Source organism: Palaemon carinicauda, chromosome 39 (genome assembly GCF_036898095.1).
Source record: "Palaemon carinicauda isolate YSFRI2023 chromosome 39, ASM3689809v2, whole genome shotgun sequence".
Lineage (NCBI taxonomy): Eukaryota > Metazoa > Arthropoda > Malacostraca > Decapoda > Palaemonidae > Palaemon > Palaemon carinicauda.
This window is the reverse complement of record NC_090763.1, coordinates 35,340,387-35,361,091: the sequence shown is the minus strand read 5'-3', so window position 1 is coordinate 35,361,091 and position 20,705 is coordinate 35,340,387. Positions and strand designations below refer to the sequence as shown.

General features: G+C 46.9%; 1 protein-coding gene across 1 annotated transcript in view; it reads right to left on the bottom strand.

Annotated features, from left to right (window-relative positions):
• LOC137631119 (uncharacterized) overlaps positions 1 to 18,770 on the bottom strand; it is a 101,838-nt gene extending 83,068 nt beyond the window's left edge. Inside the window, exons 1-2 of the mRNA XM_068362772.1 lie at positions 18,630 to 18,770; positions 8,953 to 9,135 (exon numbers count right to left, since the gene is read on the bottom strand). Of these exons, the coding sequence (XP_068218873.1) occupies positions 8,953 to 9,132 (180 nt within the window). The 5' untranslated portion in view covers positions 9,133 to 9,135; positions 18,630 to 18,770. The remainder of the gene's footprint in view (positions 1 to 8,952; positions 9,136 to 18,629) is intronic.
• Positions 18,771 to 20,705: the final 1,935 nt, after the last annotated feature.

Below are 20,705 nucleotides of genomic sequence, written 5' to 3'. Positions count from 1 at the left end.
CTTCATTCTCCAAAATTGACGATATAATATTACCCCTTGCATTTGCTAAAACATCACCCCATAAAGGATGTCTACTATTAAGGTCTCCTAGTAAGAGAAAGGGTTGTGGGAGTTGTTTAATCACCTCTACTATATTATCATATGAGATGTTAACATTTGTAGGCAAGTAAAGAGAACAGATTGTGTATTTTCTCCCTATATCAATCTGTACAGCCACTGCTTGCAGAGGGGAACAGATAGACAAAGATATTTGGGGAACATCTCGACGAACGTATATAAGACTTCCCCCATGGCTCCCTGCTCGTTGATCATATGGTGTCCTATAGCTAACATACTCTCGAGGACAAGGAGTATTAGCATCGAGCTTGCTTTCTTGTAGACATACTGTTATAGGGGAGTGCTCACGTATGAGGAGCTTAAGTTGTTCATATTTCGCCCTTAAACCCTGGCAATTCCATTGCAGAATGGAGGAAAAAACTATGTTTTATTTTTTGGAAGACACCTTAGATGAAGTCTTCCCATTGGCAATATTTGATCTAACAATATTTCCCGGAGGTAACTCTAGAGAGGATCTTGATATAGTGGGTTTTGTGTTTCTCTTTTTCTTTGTGTCCTTTTGATCTAATTGTTGAGGAGGATGGTGGACCTCAACTTGAATTTCTGATTGGTTCAATTTACCTTCTAGTTGTTCAGAAACATCAGCAGACAAGATATCATATTTATTGGAAGTCGTGACTTTAATGTTTCTTATGGTAGGAGGAGAGAGGGAGGGAGGTCTCTCTCTTTTTCGATTAAAAGGTTGTGATCTGTCAGGTTTTTGCACCTTCCCCACTACGGGTTCACCAGGTAAATTGGTTTCGAGTGCAACCTCCATCAGATCAGGCAAGGAAACGGCCTGTGAGAGGTTTGTACTATTGTTTAAAATCGGAGTAGTTGGCTTTTGAATAATTTTCAGATCTTTAAGTGTCCGTTTTGATTTTTCTACAATTTCTGGATATAGATTTTCGATGGAACTTTCAACCTCTTTACCTACTTTCATTTGTTTCTTTATCTTAGAAGTAGAGATATAATTTTCGTCTGTGTGGTTTGGCAAGTTACTCTTCAGAACCATTGAAAAAGGTTGCCCTGGTCTTATTTGCTTTTCAAGAGCTCTTTTACGAGCCTCTTTAAAAGTAACCCTTTCCATGGTCCTAATGGCCTGGATTTCTTTTTCAAAAATAAACTTTACACAGCTTTTAGATGTAGCTGCGTGTGCTTCCCCACAATGTATGCAATTAGGGTTTTCTATGCATACTCCATGACTACTTTTTCCACAGTTGGCACAAACAGCTGGCTTATTGTTTAGTTTTTCTTTACATTTCTGGCTTAAATGGCCATACATTTGGCAATGATAACATCGCAATGGTGAAGGGATATATGGTTTTACCTTCAAAGATAGCCAACCAGCTTTTATAACATTTGGTAATCGGCATTGATCAAATGTTATAATCAGAGTAGCAAGAGGGATACGTTGTTCTCCAACTCTCTTTCTCATTCTGACTACTTTAACTACTCCTTGATTTTTCAGTTCATCCTCTATTTCTTTTTCCTCTATATCCAACAATTCTGGAGCATATATCACACCTCTACTCTGGTTGAAAGTAGGGTGCGAAACGCATTTTACGCTATGACCATTCAATGCTGTAAGTGTTTTTAACCTTTCACCTTGTAATGGGGACAGTGTCTCTATCAAGAGACTTCCATTTCCCTGGGGTAAAATTTTTGGCTGCCCTCCACATAAAGTAACTATTTCCCTATTAGCTTTAAAAACATTTATACGCTCATTTCTTCCGTTTTCAAATTCCAAGATAAAAAATTTTTCATAATTCACTACTTCATAGTGACCAGGTAATACTTCTACTTTTCTATATCTTTCTGTACTGTCATCATTTTTCACTCTCTCTCTCTCTTCTTCTCTAGCGTTTTATTATTCACATGACGTGAATAAGGTTCTAACATTACAATGTTAGAACCCGAGTTGGAGCTGTCTGTACCGAGGTCCATGTTTGTATTTTCCAGGTCGTCAACAGAGGGGTGGGTTTTTTGGTTGTGAGCAAGCCGGGTTATCCACCTCTTATCGGAGGATGTCAGTCCTCCTATCCCATGTGGCCCAACACGAGAAGAGGCTTCAGCGGGGACCAGTCCTCTATTAGAGAGGGGCTGCCTCTCTTAAGGTGGGCGTACACTGGTCAGTGGGGGTAGTTAGCCCCTCCCACCGTCGACTCCAATGCCTGGCGTCACCCATTACCCGCAAATATGGGTGACTTAAAACCGGATCACTGGAGCCCGACTCTTAACAGACTTTGTCTGCACCCAATGGGGTCTGCCAGAGGGTGATGGCGTCTAAATTGGCACAGGTTGAGATGGAATGCAGTCCATCCCACACACTGCCAAATCCAAAGCAGCATCCAAAGTAAAATCGAACATGCCAAAGTCGTCAACAATATCGAGCCCAAAAGGAAGAGATGGGAGAAAAAAGAAATAATCAAAAGTAAAAGAGAAAGTGCTGACTGATTTAGTTGGATCGACAGCTGGGCACCGAGGTCCAATGGGAAGTAGTTCCCACTGTTCATTAGAGCCCAGCTGCTAATCCCTAAGCCCCCCATCCTCATCAAGGCTTCAGCATCTGGGGGGTGGAATGAGAGAGCCGATGGTGGTATTGAGAGAATCTCAATCATCCCGGTATCTCTACTGCAAGATGTGAAGGTGTGAAAATGCGTCCCCTGCTGGTTAGAATACGCCAGAATCATGAAGTCGACGCGCACGGGGCGACTCGGCAGGAGCTGTAGGATCTGTAGAGGGGCCAGACTAAGGCCCCTAAGCCTGCCAGAATGATGGAGAGGTATCCTTCAGGTCTTGACCATAGGCCTGGACCGGAACATGCCCTCCCCTTTCCTTTGACGAGTCCGAGAACAGCATCAAGAATGTGGGGAAAGGACGAGAATGTCCACTACCATCAAGAGGCTCCATAGGTCAACACCCATTGCAGGTCTAATAGTTCCGCTGGTCCCATAGGGGCCAGGAAGTCCGGTTAAACATTGCCTGAAGCCACTGGAACTTGGATTGCCCCACATAGAACTTATCCTGAGGCGACCGTTCGGACTATAGACGGGTCAATGAGGAAAGGAGAACTAGGAAACGTTCCAAGGTAGGGCTGAAAGCTCTGCTTGACTGAGAACAGGTACTGCGACTCTCCTCAGTCTTGCCACAGTCAACCGAAAGGAAGGCTCGGAGGATGTGGTAACAGAATCTGGCGTCCCCAGGTGGTCACCCATCCAAGTACCGACGTTGCTTAACCTCGCTGGACGGACGAGAAGCGGGGTTTCCAACGTGGTAAGGCCGTTGACTCAATATCATGGCCAGATACTCCAGATGTTGAGGCAGAGGAAGAGAAGGCTCCCAGCAAAATACCATGAGCCCACACTCGTGGTAAGCATCCGGAAGCTTGTCCCGGCGCTGAAGAAGGTCGAACCCGAGCCTACCGGAGTTGACCAGCCCTCCAAACAGCAGAGGAGGCGGAAGCCTGCACCTGAGCGGCCAAGAGGAAGGCAGGGAGAGTTCTCTGGGAAAACAAACCTGCTATGCCACGGCGGGATAGCCACACTGCATCATAAGCAGGAAGACTTGCAGTCTAGGCTGAATTCGACGAGCACCCTGGAAGATGGAAGGAATGGAAACTGAAAGTACCCGTCCTTCCGATCCAGGGTTTAAGGAGTCCTGTCGCCTCGTTACCAGTCTGATCGATTCTGCTGGTCTACGTTGGCCGAAGTTTGTTCGACAAACTTGATCAGGGCTGAGAGGTCGACTAAGGACATCCCCTCTCAGATCCTTTCTTACAAGAAAGGATCGACTGAGGAGGCCGGGGGTGAAGCCGTCGATGATCCTAAGGAAGACCTTCGCCTAAGGTATGGATCATTCTGCCCAACCGGGCAACTCTGCTGACGCTATGGCATAGAGGTTCAGAGACACTGAATTCGCTGACAGAGACGGCAGGCGCGATATCCTTGGCTGATCATAGAGATTGTGCGGGAATGGGCATCGGGAAGCTGTCATCCGGATGAGTAACCTTAAGCATCCTCCCAGAGAAAAACCTGCAATCCTAGAGTTCGTGAACTCCTTTTAGGACTATGCCCCCCCGGGGGAGTCTCCCGTGCCATCTGTTCCTGACAGGAGGAAACTGCAATTGGACACCTTGTCCCAGTTGTCGTAGCCGATAACTTAGGCCGACGTGATTGAAAGAAAAGGGCGCTGGAGCCCTGCAGAGTCTGGAAGAAAGCGCCTTGGAGGAGTGAAAACGGAAGTCGATTTCCTCCGCACAGCCGCTGTCTAAGTCTCTGTCCTTGGGCACAAACAAACTCTGCTCAAGGATGGAAGGGTGTCTGAGGTCGTCGACCTCCACAGATGAGACACCCGAAGGAAGCCCTCAGTCAGCGCGTCCAGATGGTACAACATCAAGCTTGTCCGCAAGTTAGATACTTAACGACGAAAGGCCAAGGTGCCTGAGCTCGAGAGGAGGAAAGTATCCATGCTCTTCCTGTAGCTTCCTTGAACCAAACCTCGGGCCGTAACCGAGGAGGGAAAGAACCTGGTAAGCTCCCAGAGGAAGGGGTAAGCAGTCACCCCTTGTCCGATGGAGAAATCTAGAACGGAAAGCCCCCCCGCCAAAATTCCTTCCAGGGAATGACGGGGAAGGGCTAACCAGGTTCAGGAAAGAGGAGTGTTGCTCAGATCTCCCTTTAGTTTCTCCTATTCTTGCAAGTGCCATGCTCTGCGTTTACGGGGTGAGGCCGTGTTCTGGAAATACGCTCCAGAAGAACTCGCCAGGCTGGCCATGCTGCGAAAACCCCATTGGGAATCGTGGTCGCAATCGCCCTGGAGCTCGCGCGACGGTAATTCAAAGATTTTTCACGTGGGCGAACGTAGAAGCGCCCATGCGCGGTAACGCAAACGAAGGTGAGCGAAGGAGCGCAGAAGGAGGGCGAGCGTGGTAGGAAGGGCGAGAGCTGGTGGTCGGCGAGCGATAACCCATAGACGAGCAACAATGGATACTGCAAGAAATAAGCTGACGTTTGTGCGAAGAAACACTGTAGGTTCGCGCTACGGAACACCATCCGTCCGCGTGATGGAAAACCGTTGGTTCGCGCGTGGGCGAACATTGGAGAGCATGGGCGCGGACGTGCATGAGCGTAGACGTGCAGGCACGTGGGCGTGTGGGCGCGCAGGTGAATGGTCGCGCGGGCGAACGGTCGCGCGGGCGAGCGGTCGCGCGGGCGCGCGGGCAAGCGGTCGCGCAGGCGAGCGGTCGTGAGGGTGGGCAGGTGGATGAGCGCGAGTCCGAGGCGGCGAACGCAAGCGTTAGCGCGATGGCGAGGAAACGCGCTGCCGCGTGGGCGAGGAAGACCGCTGGCGATATGGATCAACAAGCGATCAGTGGTGAGCTGGTGAGCGCTAACGCGCAGGTTGGCGATGGCGCGTTGTGTTATGGCGACGCGATGGTCGAGAAGCATGCGCAGGTGAGTGATCGTGCGTTGGCGAGCAATTTGCGAAGGTGAGCGATCGCGAGCAGCACGTGCAGGAGGGCGATCGCGCGATGGTGATCAGCATCCGCAGGGTCGCGCGATGGCTATCAGCATCCGCAGGGTCGCGCGATGGCTATCAGCATCCGCAGGGTCGCGCGATGGCTATCAGCATCCGCAGGGTCGCGCGATGGCTATCAGCATCCGCAGGGTCGTGCGATGGCGATCAGCATCCGCAGTTTGAGGGTCGCGCGATGGCGGTCAGCATCCGCAGTTTGAGGGTCGCGCGATGGCGGTCAGCATCCGCAGTTTGAGGGTCGCGCGATGGCGGTCAGCATCCGCAGTTTGAGGGTCGCGCGATGGCGGTCAGCATCCGCAGTTTGAGGGTCGCGCGATGGCGGTCAGCATCCGCAGTTTGAGGGTCGCGCGATGGCGGTCAGCATCCGCAGTTTGAGGGTCGCGCGATGGCGGTCAGCATCCGCAGTTTGAGGGTCGCGCGATGGCGGTCAGCATCCGCAGTTTGAGGGTCGCGCGATGGCGGTCAGCATCCGCAGTTTGAGGGTCGCGCGATGGCGGTCAGCATCCGCAGTTTGAGGGTCGCGCGATGGCGGTCAGCATCCGCAGTTTGAGGGTCGCGCGATGGCGGTCAGCATCCGCAGTTTGAGGGTCGCGCGATGGCGGTCAGCATCCGCAGTTTGAGGGTCGCGCGATGGCGGTCAGCATCCGCAGTTTGAGGGTCGCGCGATGGCGGTCAGCATCCGCAGTTGAGGGTCGCGCGATGGCGATCAGCATCCGCAGTTGAGGGTCGCGCGATGGCGATCAGCATCCGCAGTTGAGGGTCGCGCGATGGCGATCAGCATCCGCAGTTGAGGGTCGCGCGATGGCGATCAGCATCCGCAGTTGAGGGTCGCGCGATGGCGATCAGCATCCGCAGTTGAGGGTCGCGCGATGGCGATCAGCATGCGCAGGTGAGCTAGTAGCTGGCGAACCATGTTCCTTCAGAAGAGTTGGAGAACGTTGGCGTGCTGTCTGTAACACACGTGGGTGAACCGGAGATCGCCGAGAGACAGGTGATCGTAGGTGAGCTGATGATCGCTGGCGAGCTGATGATCGCTGACGAGCTGATGATCGCTGACGAGCAGAAGGCTACGCGTGGAAGCCTGCGTATAGAAGAAGAGTCCTTGACCCCGACCTGAACCGAAGTTCTAGATCGCGAGGGCGAACGTGGGCGCACAGGGCGCGTAACAGGAACCAACAGGAACAGCAGGGATGATCATCATGAAAGCGCTGACGAACAGGAGAGCGCTGATGAGCAGAAGAGCGCCTGTGCGTTAACACTGAGCAGGAGCAGGAGAGAACACAGCAGAAGGGCGCGCAGGGACACCCTGACACGCAAGGGAAGAACCCCCGTGGGAGGCAACCCTTTGCCCCGAAGGGATCGTTGTCCGCCGGGAGACTGATGTCCGTCGGAAGACCGTTGCCCGTCGGAAGACGAGATCAGACTGCTGTCCATTTGCACCAAGGCGGAAGATCGAGAAAAAGGAGTTGTAGGCTGCAAACGGAGATTCAAAAAGGCGCCTCAAGCACCCTTATAGGGAGATGAGAGGCCCTTACGACGAGGCGGACGGTGGGCCTTACGGCGAGGGAGGCCAACAGCAACAGAAGAAACCTCCGAAGAGGAGTCTCTACGAGTGTACTCTCTCGCGAACGAAAGAGAAACACTTCGTAGAAGAGACTGGTCAGCAGTGACCTAAAAGGAGCAATCCTCCGAAGAGGAGCTCCTGCAGTTGCCCAGCCCCTTGAGCGAAACTGCAGGTGTGACCGCTCAGCACCAAGAGCATAGTCCCACGAAAAAAAGGCAAGAGGAGAACCCTCCATAAGGGGAAAAACTCAAGCCTGGACAGGAAAAACTTCCCTCGGAAGGAAAGTTACCTGCCCAAGGAGGCAAGCCTCCTGAGAGTTCTAAAATGAACTGGAGAGCTGTCCGTCGTCACGGGAGTACTTCCAGTAGAAGGAGACACGCCCCTGACGAAAACACAAGGGGGGAGGCAGCAACAGCCGAATCCCCAGGACTCAACAAGACAGCTCACACCGTTGCCATATTACAGAAACGAACTAGATCGGTAACTGTAAAAACATAAAACAAAAAAACATTAGTACACATTCATTCCCCCGGGAAGGCTCCGAAGAGGAATCCCGAGGGAAAGGAAACAAGAATTACACAACAGGCACGTGCCCTCACAACCACTTACACTCACGGAAGGAGAGCTGTAACCAAAACAGAATTATAACAATTATAATTATGTAACTATGTAATTATGTAATTTAAAAATGAATGAACACTAAAGAAAGAACGAAAACCCCGAAAGGAATCGTTCTACAAAGCTGAAAAATCAACAAATACAATTAGATTCATAAACTAATTGAGACATCCGTACGGAGTAGCAACCCCCCCACACGGAAAGGAAGCTACAAGGGCGTAGTAACACGTAGTAAAAGGGTGAATGACCTCAAGAGAGAGAGAGAGAGAGCGAAAGACATAAGTCAAACTCGATCGCCACCCATAACGCCGTGGCGGCCAACTGCCGAGGACACCACGTAGATAAGTACACTACACACACAAATCTGAAAAGGAAACTTACTGATTTCTATACTCAAATATGTATACAAACATGAAAACATGTTTACATATATATTGAGTATATGAAAAGTAAGCGATTAAGTAAAGACAAAACAAACAATGGCTGCCAAGAGAGGACCAAGACACAGACGTCTATCACAGTCCGAGCCAAAAGTGAAAGTGAGCATTCATCTGTGTGTGAGGGAGGGGAGGGGTAGCTAGCTACCACTCCCCTACCCCCCCCCCCCCCCGCTAACTAGCGCGGGGGTAATACACCCTCGTTAACTTCTAATGGCTCGCCATTTCAGCTGCGCTAAAAGGTAAACCCTGTGTAAATAGCGTGGTTTGTATTTCGGTTACGGAACAAGTATCATTTTGAATACTGAAACCTGTCACATGTGATTTCATTGCCTTTGCCTTTTCCTTTCAGTGGGCCCACTTTTTATAGTGCTATACCTCTGTACCCACAAATAAAACCAACAAAAAAATAAAACTATAAATAGACAAACATACTATAGAAATTCCACTTTCACTAAAATACTTTGATTAAATAAAAAGCTAAGAATAAAGACTGAAGAGACCATCATTAAAACTAAACAAAAGTACAAAACAAAAACTTAAAAGTACAGTAAAAACTTTTTACTTTAATAATGAATTTAATTTGTTCTATAAAATAATACCAAGAAACAAAAAATAAAGCCACTTACAATAAACATAATTAGTAACCTTGCTATCAACTATAAAAACTTTCAATAGAATTCAAAAGTCTGAGCTTACCTTATAAGAATGGGGAGCTAATTTGTGATGCCTCCTTGGTGTCCGTGAAGCTTTTGGTACTAATCGATGAAAAGTTATAGCAGTAGGTATCTGTACCCTGTGCTCAAGGCCACGAGGTGATAACTTTCTCCAGTGAGATTGGTGGAGGTGTTGTGCAAGTTGTGGATATTGCTCGGACATATTCTGTTAAAAACAAATAGTAATCAATGAATAATTATTTGATCACATATACCCTGTTACTATAAGAAAACTATTTAAAGAATTATAAACAGGCTGAGGTCACATGAGAACTGATATAAATTCTTTAAAATCCTTGAATTTAGCATTACTAGCTTCCCAAATGACATGGAAGATTGATTTTCCTAATGTATTCTTATGAACCTCCTTACCAGGCAAACTTCAAATGCACATACTGTAACAGGATCCTACATTATATCAGTTAAATTTAGGAATATTATATAACTGGTTGCTATTCAATTGATGTTTCCACAATTTAACCAGCAAAATTACTCACAGCCATGAATAATGTTATTTTTATTAGTAAAATAAATTTTTGAATATACTTACCCGATAATCATGTAGCTGTCAACTCCGTTGCCCGACAGAATTCTATGGAGGGATACGCCAGCTATCACAATACTAGAAGGGGGTGTACTTACCAGCGCCACCTGTGGCCAGGTACTCAAGTACTTCTTGTTGACACCTCCTCAATTATTCCTCGGTCCACTGGTTCTCTATGGGGAGGAAGGGAGGGTCGATTAAATCATGATTATCGGGTAAGTATATTCAAAAATTTATTTTACTAATAAAAATAACATTTTTCAATATTAAACTTACCCGATAATCATGTAGCTGATTCACACCCAGGGGGGTGGGTGAAAACCAGTGTACAAGATTAAAGGATAGCTAAGTATCCCATATTTCATATAACAGTTATCTCAAATAACAATGAAATAATAAGTACCTGGTAAGGAAGTCGAATTGAACCGTTACTCTGCCTCTTTTTTAAGTTCGTCTTCCTTACTGAGCGCAGCGTTCCTCTTGGAGGCTGAATCAACCCAAAGGTGCCAAAGTATATGGGGTTGCAACCCCTACTAAAGGACCTCTACAAAACCTCTAACCCAGGCGCTTCTCAAGAATGAATAGACCACCCGCCAAATCAAAAGGATGCGGAAGGCTTCTTAGCCTACCGTAACAACCATAAAAACAACAATAAAAGCATTCAAGAGAAAGGTTAAAAAAGGTTATGGGATTAAGGGAATGTAGTGGCTGAGCCCTCACCTACTACTGCACTCGCTGCTACGAATCGTCCCAGGGTGTAGCAGTTCTCGTAAAGAGACTGGACATCTTTAAGATAAAATGATGCAAACACTGACTTGCTCCTCCAATAGGTTGCATCCATTATGCTCTGCAGAGAACGGTTTTTATTAAAGGCCATCGAAGTAGCTACGGCTCTTACTTCGTGGGTCCTTACCTTCAGCAATGCAAGGTCTTCCTCCTTTAAGTGAGAATGGGCTTCTCTAATCAGAAGCCTTATATAATATGAAACCCCATTCTTGGACATGGGCCTCGAAGGTTTCTTGATGGCACACCATAAGGCTTCTGACTGTCCTCGAAGAGGTTTAGACCTCTTAAGATAGAATTTGAGAGCTCTGACAGGGCAAAGAACTCTCTCTAGTTCGTTACCTACCATGTTGGAGAGGCTAGGTATTTCAAACGATCTAGGCCAAGGACGTGAAGGAAGTTCGTTCTTTGCTAGGAATCCGAGCTGAAAAGAACATGTTGCAGATTCGGTCGTGAAACCAATGTTCTTGCTGAAGGCATGAACCTCACTGACTCTCTTAGCTGTTGCAAGGCAGACGAGAAAAAGAGTCTTGAGGGTAAGGTCCTTGAAGGAAGCTGACTGGAGAGGTTCGAACCTAGGTGACATAAGGAACCTTAAGACTACGTCTAGGTTCCAGCCTGGAGTGGATAGACGACGCTCTTTAGACGTCTCAAAAGACTTAAGAATGTCTTGAAGGTCCTTGTTGGAAGAAAGGTCCAAACCTCTGTGGCGGAGAACTGAAGCCAACATACTCCTATACCCTTTAATCGTAGGGGCTGAAAGGGATCTCTCATTCCTAAGATGTAGAAGGAAGTCAGCTATTTGGGTCACAGAGGTATTGGTAGAGGATATTGAATTGGCTCTACACCAGCTTCGGAAGACCTCCCACTTAGACTGGTAGACTCTACGAGTGGAAACCCTTCTCGCTCTGGCAATCGCACTGGCTGCCTCCTTCGAAAAGCCTCTAGCTCTAGCGAATCTTTCGACAGTCTGAAGGCAGTCAGCCGAAGAGCGTGGAGGTTTGGGTGCAACCTGTCTACGTGAGGTTGACGTAGAAGGTCCACTCTTAGAGGTAGAGTCCTGGGGATGTCGACTAGCCATTGAAGTACCTCTGTGAACCATTCTCTTGCAGGCCAAAGGGGAGCAACCAGCGTCAGCCGTGTCCCTTCGTGCGAGATGAATTTCTGCAGAACTTTGTTTATTATCTTGAACGGTGGGAATGCGTACAGGTCGAGATGGGACCAGTTCAGTAGAAAAGCATCCACATGAACTGCTGCAGGGTCTGGAACAGGGGAACAGTACAGCGGAAGTCTCTTGGTTATGGAGGTGGCAAACAGATCTATGGTAGGTTGACCCCACAAGGTCCAAAGTCTGTTGCACACACTCTTGTGGAGGGTCCATTCCGTGGGAATGACCTGATTCCTTCTGCTTAGGCGATCTGCTGAGACGTTCATATCGCCCTGAATGAACCTCGTGACCAGAGTGAGGTTTAGACCTCTTGACCAAATGAGGAGGTCCCTTGCGATCTCGTATAGGCTCCTCGAATGGGTCCCTCCTTGCTTGGAGATGTAAGCCAAGGCTGTGGTATTGTCTGAGTTCACCTCCACCACTTTGCCTAGCAGGAGGGACTTGAAGTTCAACAGGGCTAAATGAACTGCTAGTAGCTCCTTGCAGTTGATGTGGAGTAATCCCTGTTCTTCGTTCCACGTTCCCGAGCATTCCCGTCCGTTCAAGGTCGCACCCCAGCCCAAGTCCGATGCATCTGAGAAGAGATGAAGATTGGGGGTCTGAATAGCCAACGATAGACCCTCCCTGAGAAGGAGGTTGTGCTTCCACCACAGGAGAGTGGTCTTCATCTCTTGGGTGATTGGGATAGAGACTGCTTCGAGAGTCGAACCCTTGTCCCAATGAGCTGCAAGATGGAATTGAAGAGGGCGGAGGTGGAGTCTCCCTAGCTCGACGAACAGGGCCAGTGATGAAAGGGTCTCTGTGAGACTCATCCACTGTCTCACCGAGCAACTGCTCCTCTTCAGCATGCTCATGATGCACTCTAGGGCTTGGCTTATCCTGGGGGCCGATGGAAAAGCCCGAAAATCCTGACTCCGAATCTCCATTCCCAGGTACACAATGGATTGGGAGGGAATGAGTTGAGACTTTTCTATGTTGACTAATAGACCCAGTTCTCTGATTAAGTCTAAAGTCCAATTGAGATTCTCCAGACAGCGACGACTCATGGAGGCTCTCAACAGCCAGTCGTCTAAGTAGAGGGAGGCTCTGATGTCCGATAAGTGTAGGAATTTTGCTATATTCCTCATCAGATGAGTAAAGACCATAGGAGCTGTGCTTAGGCCAAAACACAGGGCTTGGAATTGGTAGACAACCTTTCCGAAAACGAATCTCAGGAAAGGTTGGGAGTCTGGATGAATAGGAACGTGAAAGTAGGCATCTTTCAAGTCCAACGAGACCATCCAGTCCTCCTGCCTGACCGCTGCTAAGACCGACTTCGTCGTCTCCATCGTGAACGTCTGCTTGGTGACATACGCGTTGAGCGCGCTGACGTCCAGCACCGGTCTCCAACCTCCTGTCTTCTTGGCCACAAGAAAGAGACGGTTGTAGAAGCCCGGGGATTGATGGTCCCGGACTATAACCACTGCCTTCTTCTGCACAAGTAGCGACACCTCCTGGTGCAATGCTAGCCTCTTGTCCTCTTCTTTGTAGTTGGGAGAGAGGTTGATGGGCGATGTGGTCAGAGGTGGTTTGAGGCAGAATGGAATCCTGTAACCGTTCCTCAGCCAACTGACAGACTGGGCGTCTGCACCTCTCTTCTCCCAGGCTCGCCAGAAGATCTTGAGTCTGGCTCCTACTGCTGTCTGGAGATGCGGAGAGTCAGTTTTTTCCTTTAGATGTCCTAGAGCCTTTCCTGGACTTGCTCCTGTAAGAGTCTGGACGGGAGCTTCCTCGGCTGGGGGCTCTACCACGAAAGGGCGGTATGAACCTCGTAGCAGGGGTATCAGCCACTGGGGAGCGATAAGTCTTGGGGACTGAGGTAGCAACCTTAGACTTACGAGCCGATGAGGCTACAAGATCGTGTGTGTCCTTTTGTATCAGGGCAGCAGACAAGTCCTTAACCAGCTCTTCGGGGAAGAGGAACTTCGAGAGCGGAGCAAAAAGGAGTTGTGACCTTTGGCAAGGTGTAATGCTGGAGGAAAGGAAGGTACACAGCTGTTCCCTTTTCTTCAAAACCCCTGATACAAACATCGACGCAAGCTCACCAGATCCATCCCTAATGGCCTTATCCATGCAGGACATTAATAGCATGGCAGAATCCTTGTCCGCAGGAGAGGTCTTCTTGCTGAGGGCCCCCAGGCACCAGTCAAGAAAGTTGAACATCTCAAATGCTCTAAACAGTCCTTTCAGTAAGTGATCAAGGTCTGAGAAGGTCCAGCAAACCTTAGAGCGCCTCATTGCAGTTCTCCGAGGCGAGTCTACCAGACTTGAGAAGTCAGCCTGGGCAGAGGCAGGTACTCCCAAGCCTGGTGCTTCTCCTGTGGCATACCAAACACTCGCTTTCGAAGTGAGCTTAGTTGGTGGGAACATGAAAGAAGTTTTGCCAAGGTGTTGCTTAGTCTGCAGCCACTCCCCTAAGATCCTTAATGCTCTCTTAGAGGACCTTGCTAGGACTAGCTTAGTATAGGAGGACTTAGCTTGTTGTATGCCCAGCGAAAACTCAGATGGCGGAGAGCGGGGAATAGCAGAGACAAAGTGGTCTGGGTAAACCTCCCTAAGCAGAGCCAAGACCTTACGAAAGTCAATAGACTGTGGAGAAGGCTTGGATTCATCCACGTCTGACGAGGGATCCAGGTGTGCCTCCTCATCATCAGACGCCTCATCACCAGAGTGTAGCGAAGATATCGGACAAGAATGCTGAACAGCAGAGTCAGAACGAGTAGGAACAATATAGGTGGTTTCCTCTTCAAGTAACTGTTGAGGGAGAACCTGAGGCTCAGACTGCAAAGGCTGAATAACAGACGAAGCAGAAGGAAGGCGCATGGGTGGAGGAGGCTGACTCCTAGCATGAGTGGTTGAACCCAAGGGTTGCGCTTGCTGAGCGGTTGGTGGAAGCGGAGTAGCAAGTTCCTGTTCCTGTGGTGTGAGCGGAGCGTGATGAGGTTGAGGCTGCGCAGAACAAGGTAAATGTCTCGCAAGCTGAGGCTCCTGAGGCGCAAGGCCAAGGTGTAGTGGAGCTTGCCTTGTGGATGGTTGAGCTCGCTGCAGCGAGAGCTGAGGAGACTGACTCATGGACGGGAGAGGTTGTTGTAGCTCAGCCGAGAGTTGCACCACTGGTGGAGCAGCAAGGGGAGACGGAGGAAGAGAGGTATAATCCTCCTGATCCCATAGCAAAGGTTGCCTTAAAGAAGGCGGAGGCTGACCACCACTGGGAACAGCAAACTCAGACCGTGGCTCAACATCGTACGCCTGGCAGGTGGTACTGCGATCAGGCGGAGTAAGCGCAGGCGGAGCGAGCGCAGGCGGAGCGAGCGCAGGCGGAGGGAGTGTAGGCGGAGGCGGAGGCGCAACACTCTCAGCCCGACACTCACGCATCAAGTCCGAAAGCTGTGCTTGCATGGACTGTAGTAGAGTCCACTTAGGGTCGGCAGAAACTACAGTAGGCTGAGGTAAAGCCTTAACAGTCGAGCTCTGTTGTGGCAGAACCTTACTCCTCTTGGGCGGAGTGCAGTCGACAGATGACTGCGGCGAGTCAGAGCTGAGCCAATGACTGCAACCTGGCTGAGCACTCGCGGACTGGACTCTGCGTTTAAGTGGTCTCGAGACCTGAGACCAACGTTTCTTCCCTGACAGATGATCAGCGGACGAGAAAAAGACGGGCTCAATCGTCTGCAGGTGGGAGTGACGGTCTTTGGAAGACACGCCCGCAACCACCGAGGATACTTCTGTGTGCCTAACAAGGCCTGCCGAACCCTTATGCCCTTCGACATTGCTTCTCCCCTGGGCTTGGGAGCTTGCAAGAGGTCCCGGACTGGGAGGACGACTGGCTCGCACAGAAGTATCCTCACGCACCACACTGGCACTGACACTAGCACTTGGCACTGCACTGACACTAGCACTCGTCACAGCACTGGCACTAATTCCACCCACTGCACTCTTGACCTTAAGTTCCTTGACTTCGGCCATCAGAGACTTATGGTCACTTACCACTGACTCTACTTTATCGCCTAAGGCCTGAATAGCACGCAAAACAACAGACATATCAGGCGGAGGGCAAACAGTAGGTTCGGGGGTAGCCACTACAGGGGTAGGAAAAGGTAGGGGATCATGAGGTGAGGAAAACAGTGAAGAGTGAGAAGAACTCCTCCTAACTCTACCTCTCTCTAACTTAGATGAATATTTTAAAAGACGGACAAATTCCAGTTCCGAAAGTCCGGCGCATTCCTCACATCGATTTTCTAACTGACAGGGCCTGTCCCTACAGTCAGAACAAGCGGTGTGAGGATCTACCGAGGCCTTCGGAATACGCCTATTGCAAGACCTACATCGTCTATGGGAGGGGGCTTGCGAAATGTCAGACATCTTGAATCCAAAGAGTTAGCCAAAGGGGTTTCCAAAATCAAGCAAAAGATCGTTAACCGTTAATCAGGACTATATAAAAGCTATCTAGCTAATATAAGAAGGTTTCCAGTAAAGCGACAGCCGAAATCTGAGAGAATACTTCACCAATTAGCCGTGAACAAACTCGAAGATCATAAGCGTATCCCAGAACGTCTTGCCGGAAGCACGACAGAGGAATAATTGAGGAGGTGTCAACAAGAAGTACTTGAGTACCTGGCCACAGGTGGCGCTGGTAAGTACACCCCCTTCTAGTATTGTGATAGCTGGCGTATCCCTCCATAGAATTCTGTCGGGCAACGGAGTTGACAGCTACATGATTATCGGGTAAGTTTAATATTGAAAATTAACAGACTACAGTATTAATATTAAACAACTCATAAAAATCCATCACTCTTATGCATGCAACATTCAAATAACCAGAAACTTCAAAAGAAACACAGTTGATGGAGAGATACACAATGTTGTGCCAATTATGTGCCCCAACCCCTGTAATTTTCAAGCAAATGTAGATCACCTGTTCTTTGTTAGCTTCCATCTAGGCAACATGAAACAGTCCATGCTAGAACTATACTCAATTCTTTTTAATGAGGCGCATTTGCACTGACTCGCAGCGGTGCCCTTTTGGCTTGGAAAAAGTTTCCTGCTATCTGATTGGTTAGAATTATCTTGTCCAACCAATCAGCGATCAGGAAACTTTTCCGAGCTAAATGGGCACCCCTGCGAGTAGGTGCAAATCTGCCTCACTAAAAAGAATCAACTATAGTTTATATCTAGCCTGGCCCAGACCATTGGAATTATGATACAATCATATGCCTCACAGGATACCAACATAAACATAAATAAATCCACCCAATTTAAGAATAAAAGGCTCATCATCAGAGCAACTTTCCTTCGGTACAATTCCCATTGATAATAAATAGTTAGAAATACAGTATCATAGAAAAATATTAACCTGCTGATGTGTTACCATACTCATATTTTGTCGAGTGATGTCGAGATGGGGAATAGGCTGAGGATCTCTGATCAGCTAAGGGGGCGGTGATTTATATCAGGTAAGGAAGCAGCGATTTCTATCAGGCTAAGGAGGCCGTGATTTATATTAGGCTAGGAAAAGGTGGTAAATATATGATACTTAAATTTCTAGCAAACTAGAATTTGCTGAAAAAATGGATGAATACTGGCTATCTAGACATATTTCTGTGAATGGCTTATGGGGACTGGGGCATAATAACATACATATCGACTGACAAGGTTGTGAACATTATTTCTGTTTACATCAACTGATTACTTTTGAGAGACTAATGGTGGGTTGCTACAGCATCGTTGTTTGAGATCGCTTGAGGAAGATTTTCCGTTTGTTGCATGACATAATCGTTAGCTGGCTTTTTTAACCAAATAAGAGCTTCTAAATATTTGAGCATAAGATGTTGCTTTACCCCTGCCATTTTGTTTCCCCATTTCCTCTTCACTTTTGCTGTCTCAAGTGGGCAATCTCCCAGTGGGGAGTTTAATCTATTTTGAAATTTAATGTGATTTCACCTATTTTGTTAACTGGTTATATTTATAACTTTCCCAGTTCACACTATATAGCTATTGTTGCTCACCTGACAGTTTAAAAAATTATTATTATTACTTGCTAAGCTACAACCCTAGTTGGAAAAGCAGGATGCTATAAGCCCAGGGGCTCCAACAAGGAAAATAGCCCAGGTAGGAAAGGAAACGAGAAAAAACTAAATTTTTAAGAAGAGTAAAATTAAAATAAATATTTCCTATATAAACTATAAAAAAAACTAACAAAACAAAGAAGAGAAACAAAACTGAACAGCGTGCCCAAGTGTACTCTCAAGCAAGAGAACTCTAACCCTGCTACCCCCTTTACACTGCCGTATACAAAGTTTGACATAATAATACATACAGGTGGCCGCTATCATACATACACCTCTCACAATCTACAAAAGGAAACATATAAGAACAGCACCTAATCTAATGTAAGAACCATTTCCATACCCAAGGGGGGGGGGTGGATGTCCCACTGTAACCGGCCCAAACCTCCCCCCCCCCCCCCCTTTTAGACTTTGCAGTTCGTTGGGACAAAGTGATAAATCACAATCTACCAAAGGAAACAGACATGAGAACACCACCTAACCTAACATAGGAACCATATCCTTAAGGGGGGGATGCCCCACTACAACCCCTCCCACTTTAGACTATTGTATTCTTAGCATACCTTGTCTCAACGATCAACATTCACCCGGTTCTTTACACTGTCGGCAATAAATAGAATTATTACAAAGATACTAAAATTCCTCTTAACACGTCAACAAAATCACAAGTTTCGGGTATTAGTTGTGGCCTGATTGGTAAAGTCTCTGTCTGGTGTCTGCCAGACTGGGGCTCGAGTCCCGCTCACACTCGTTAGTGCCATTAGTGTCTGCAACCTAACCATTCTTGTGAGCTAAGGTTGGGGGGTTTGGGGGAGCCTATAGGTCTATCAGCTGAGTCATCAGCAGCCACTGCCTGGCCCTCCTTGGTCCTAGCTTGGGTGGAGAGGAGGCTTGGGCGCTGATTATATAACATATGGTCAGCCTCTAGGGCAATGTCCTGATTGCTAGAGCAATGTCACTGTCCCCTGCCTCTGTCATTCATGGGCGACCTTTAAACCTTTAAACAAATACATCAGGAAACTTAATCTGGCTTCAGCTCGTGTGTAAAAATAATTACTAACTGTGCAGAATATCGGGTGTTCTCTTTGTCCAATTCAATACAATTTCACTGCCGAGCAATTAAACTGTGTACAGTGTACACACAAATGACAATTACAACGTAATTAACTGACACTAAGTAGTTTGCAAACTGTCATTTAAACGCAGATCGGAATGAAGGTTCAAGAACATAGTTGAGCTCTTTTCTTTACAACGGCTCCTCCTCCTGTGTTCGCTTTGTTACGGATAATTCTTTTTCTTCTTATTATTATCATTAATTGCTAAGCTACAACCCTAGTTGGAAAAGCAGAATGCTATTATCCCAGGGGCTCCAACAGGGAAAATAGCTCAGTGAGGAAAGGAAACAAGGAAAAATAAAATATCATAAGAATAACATCAAAATAAATATCTCCTATTTAAACTATAAAAACTTTAACAAAATGAGTGGAAGAGAAATAACACAGAACAGTGTGCCCAAGTGTACCCTCAAGCAAGAGAACTCTAACCCAAGACAGTGGAAGACCATGGTACAGAGGCTATGGCACTACCCAAGACTAGAGAACAATGGTTTGATTTTGGAGTGTCCTTCTCCTAGAAGAGCTGCTTACCATAGCTAAAGAGTCTCTTCTACCCTTACCAAGAAGAAAGTGGCCACTGATCAATTACAGTGCAGTAGTTAACCCCTTGGGTGAAGAAGAATTGTTTGGTAATCTCAGTGTTGTCAGGTGTATGAGGACAGAGAAGAATATGTAAGAATATGCCAGACTATTCGGTGTATATGTAGGCAAAGGAAAAGTGAACCGTAACCAGAGAGAAGGATCCAATGTAGTATTGTCTGGCCAGTCAAAGGACTCCACAACTCTCTAGCGGTAGTACCTCAACGGGTGGCTGGTGTCCTGGCCAACCTACTACCTATCCCTGTGGATAATTCATTCTATTGTCCGTATGGATAATTTTTCTATCATCCCTGTGGATAATTCTTTTTATCATCCCTGTGGATAATTATTTCTATTATCCCTGTAAATAATTATTTATATTATCCCCATGAATTATAGGCAACCACAACTAGAGGGGCACTCAGTAGATCATAGACATCTGCCGCGGCAGCTTATTTCTCGATCTTTTGCTCGACCTTGGCCTTTGACCTAAACATGTACTAATTGGCGTGGATTTTCATCACTATAATATGAACCAAGTTTGAAGTCTCTGTGACAACAATGTCCAAACTTATGGCTAATAAAGTGAATTGGACATTTTGCTTGACCTTTGACCTTGACCTTGACCTTTGACCTTGACCTTCCAAAATTTAATTATTCCCAGCTTGTTACAAAACAGTTAATCCCCGCTAGTTTCATTACTCTACGATTAAAATTGTGGCCAGGAAGCTGTTCACAAACAAATACACATTGACACATACACTGACACACACATACACACACACACTACCACATACAAACACACACAGACAGGGTGTAAAACATAACCTCCTTTGAACTTTGTTGGTGGTGGTAACAAAGATGAGAAAAAATGAATATTTAAATTTTCCAAACCACATTCACATTTGTTCATATATGGTATACATAGTTTATCAAACACTATCAATAAGGTGTTATCTCATTTAGTTTGTAATTTAAGATATAATCAGTATTATATCTATAGATTCTTTCAATCTCTCTCTCTCTCTCTCTCTCTCTCTCTCTCTCTCTCTCTCTCTCTCTCTCTCTCTCTCTCTCTCTCTCTCTCTCTCTCTCTCTCTCTCTCTATTATGAAAAGTCAGAATATTGAACATCATGATTCTATAGCTTAGTATTTACTTTGGTATTGTCTTTATTTTGCGTTTTATTACTTCTCTTACTCTTATACCTATATATATATATATATATATATATATATATATATATATATATATATATATATATATATATATATATCTTGTTTCATCTTCGTAGTTGTAAGCCATCATTTAAGTCCTTGTTACTCTCTCTCTCTCTCTCTCTCTCTCTCTCTCTCTCTCTCTCTCTCTCTCTCTCTCTCTCTCTCTCTCTCTCTCTCTTGACTAAAGCATACTTTTCTATTTCAATCATTATTTTCATATCTTG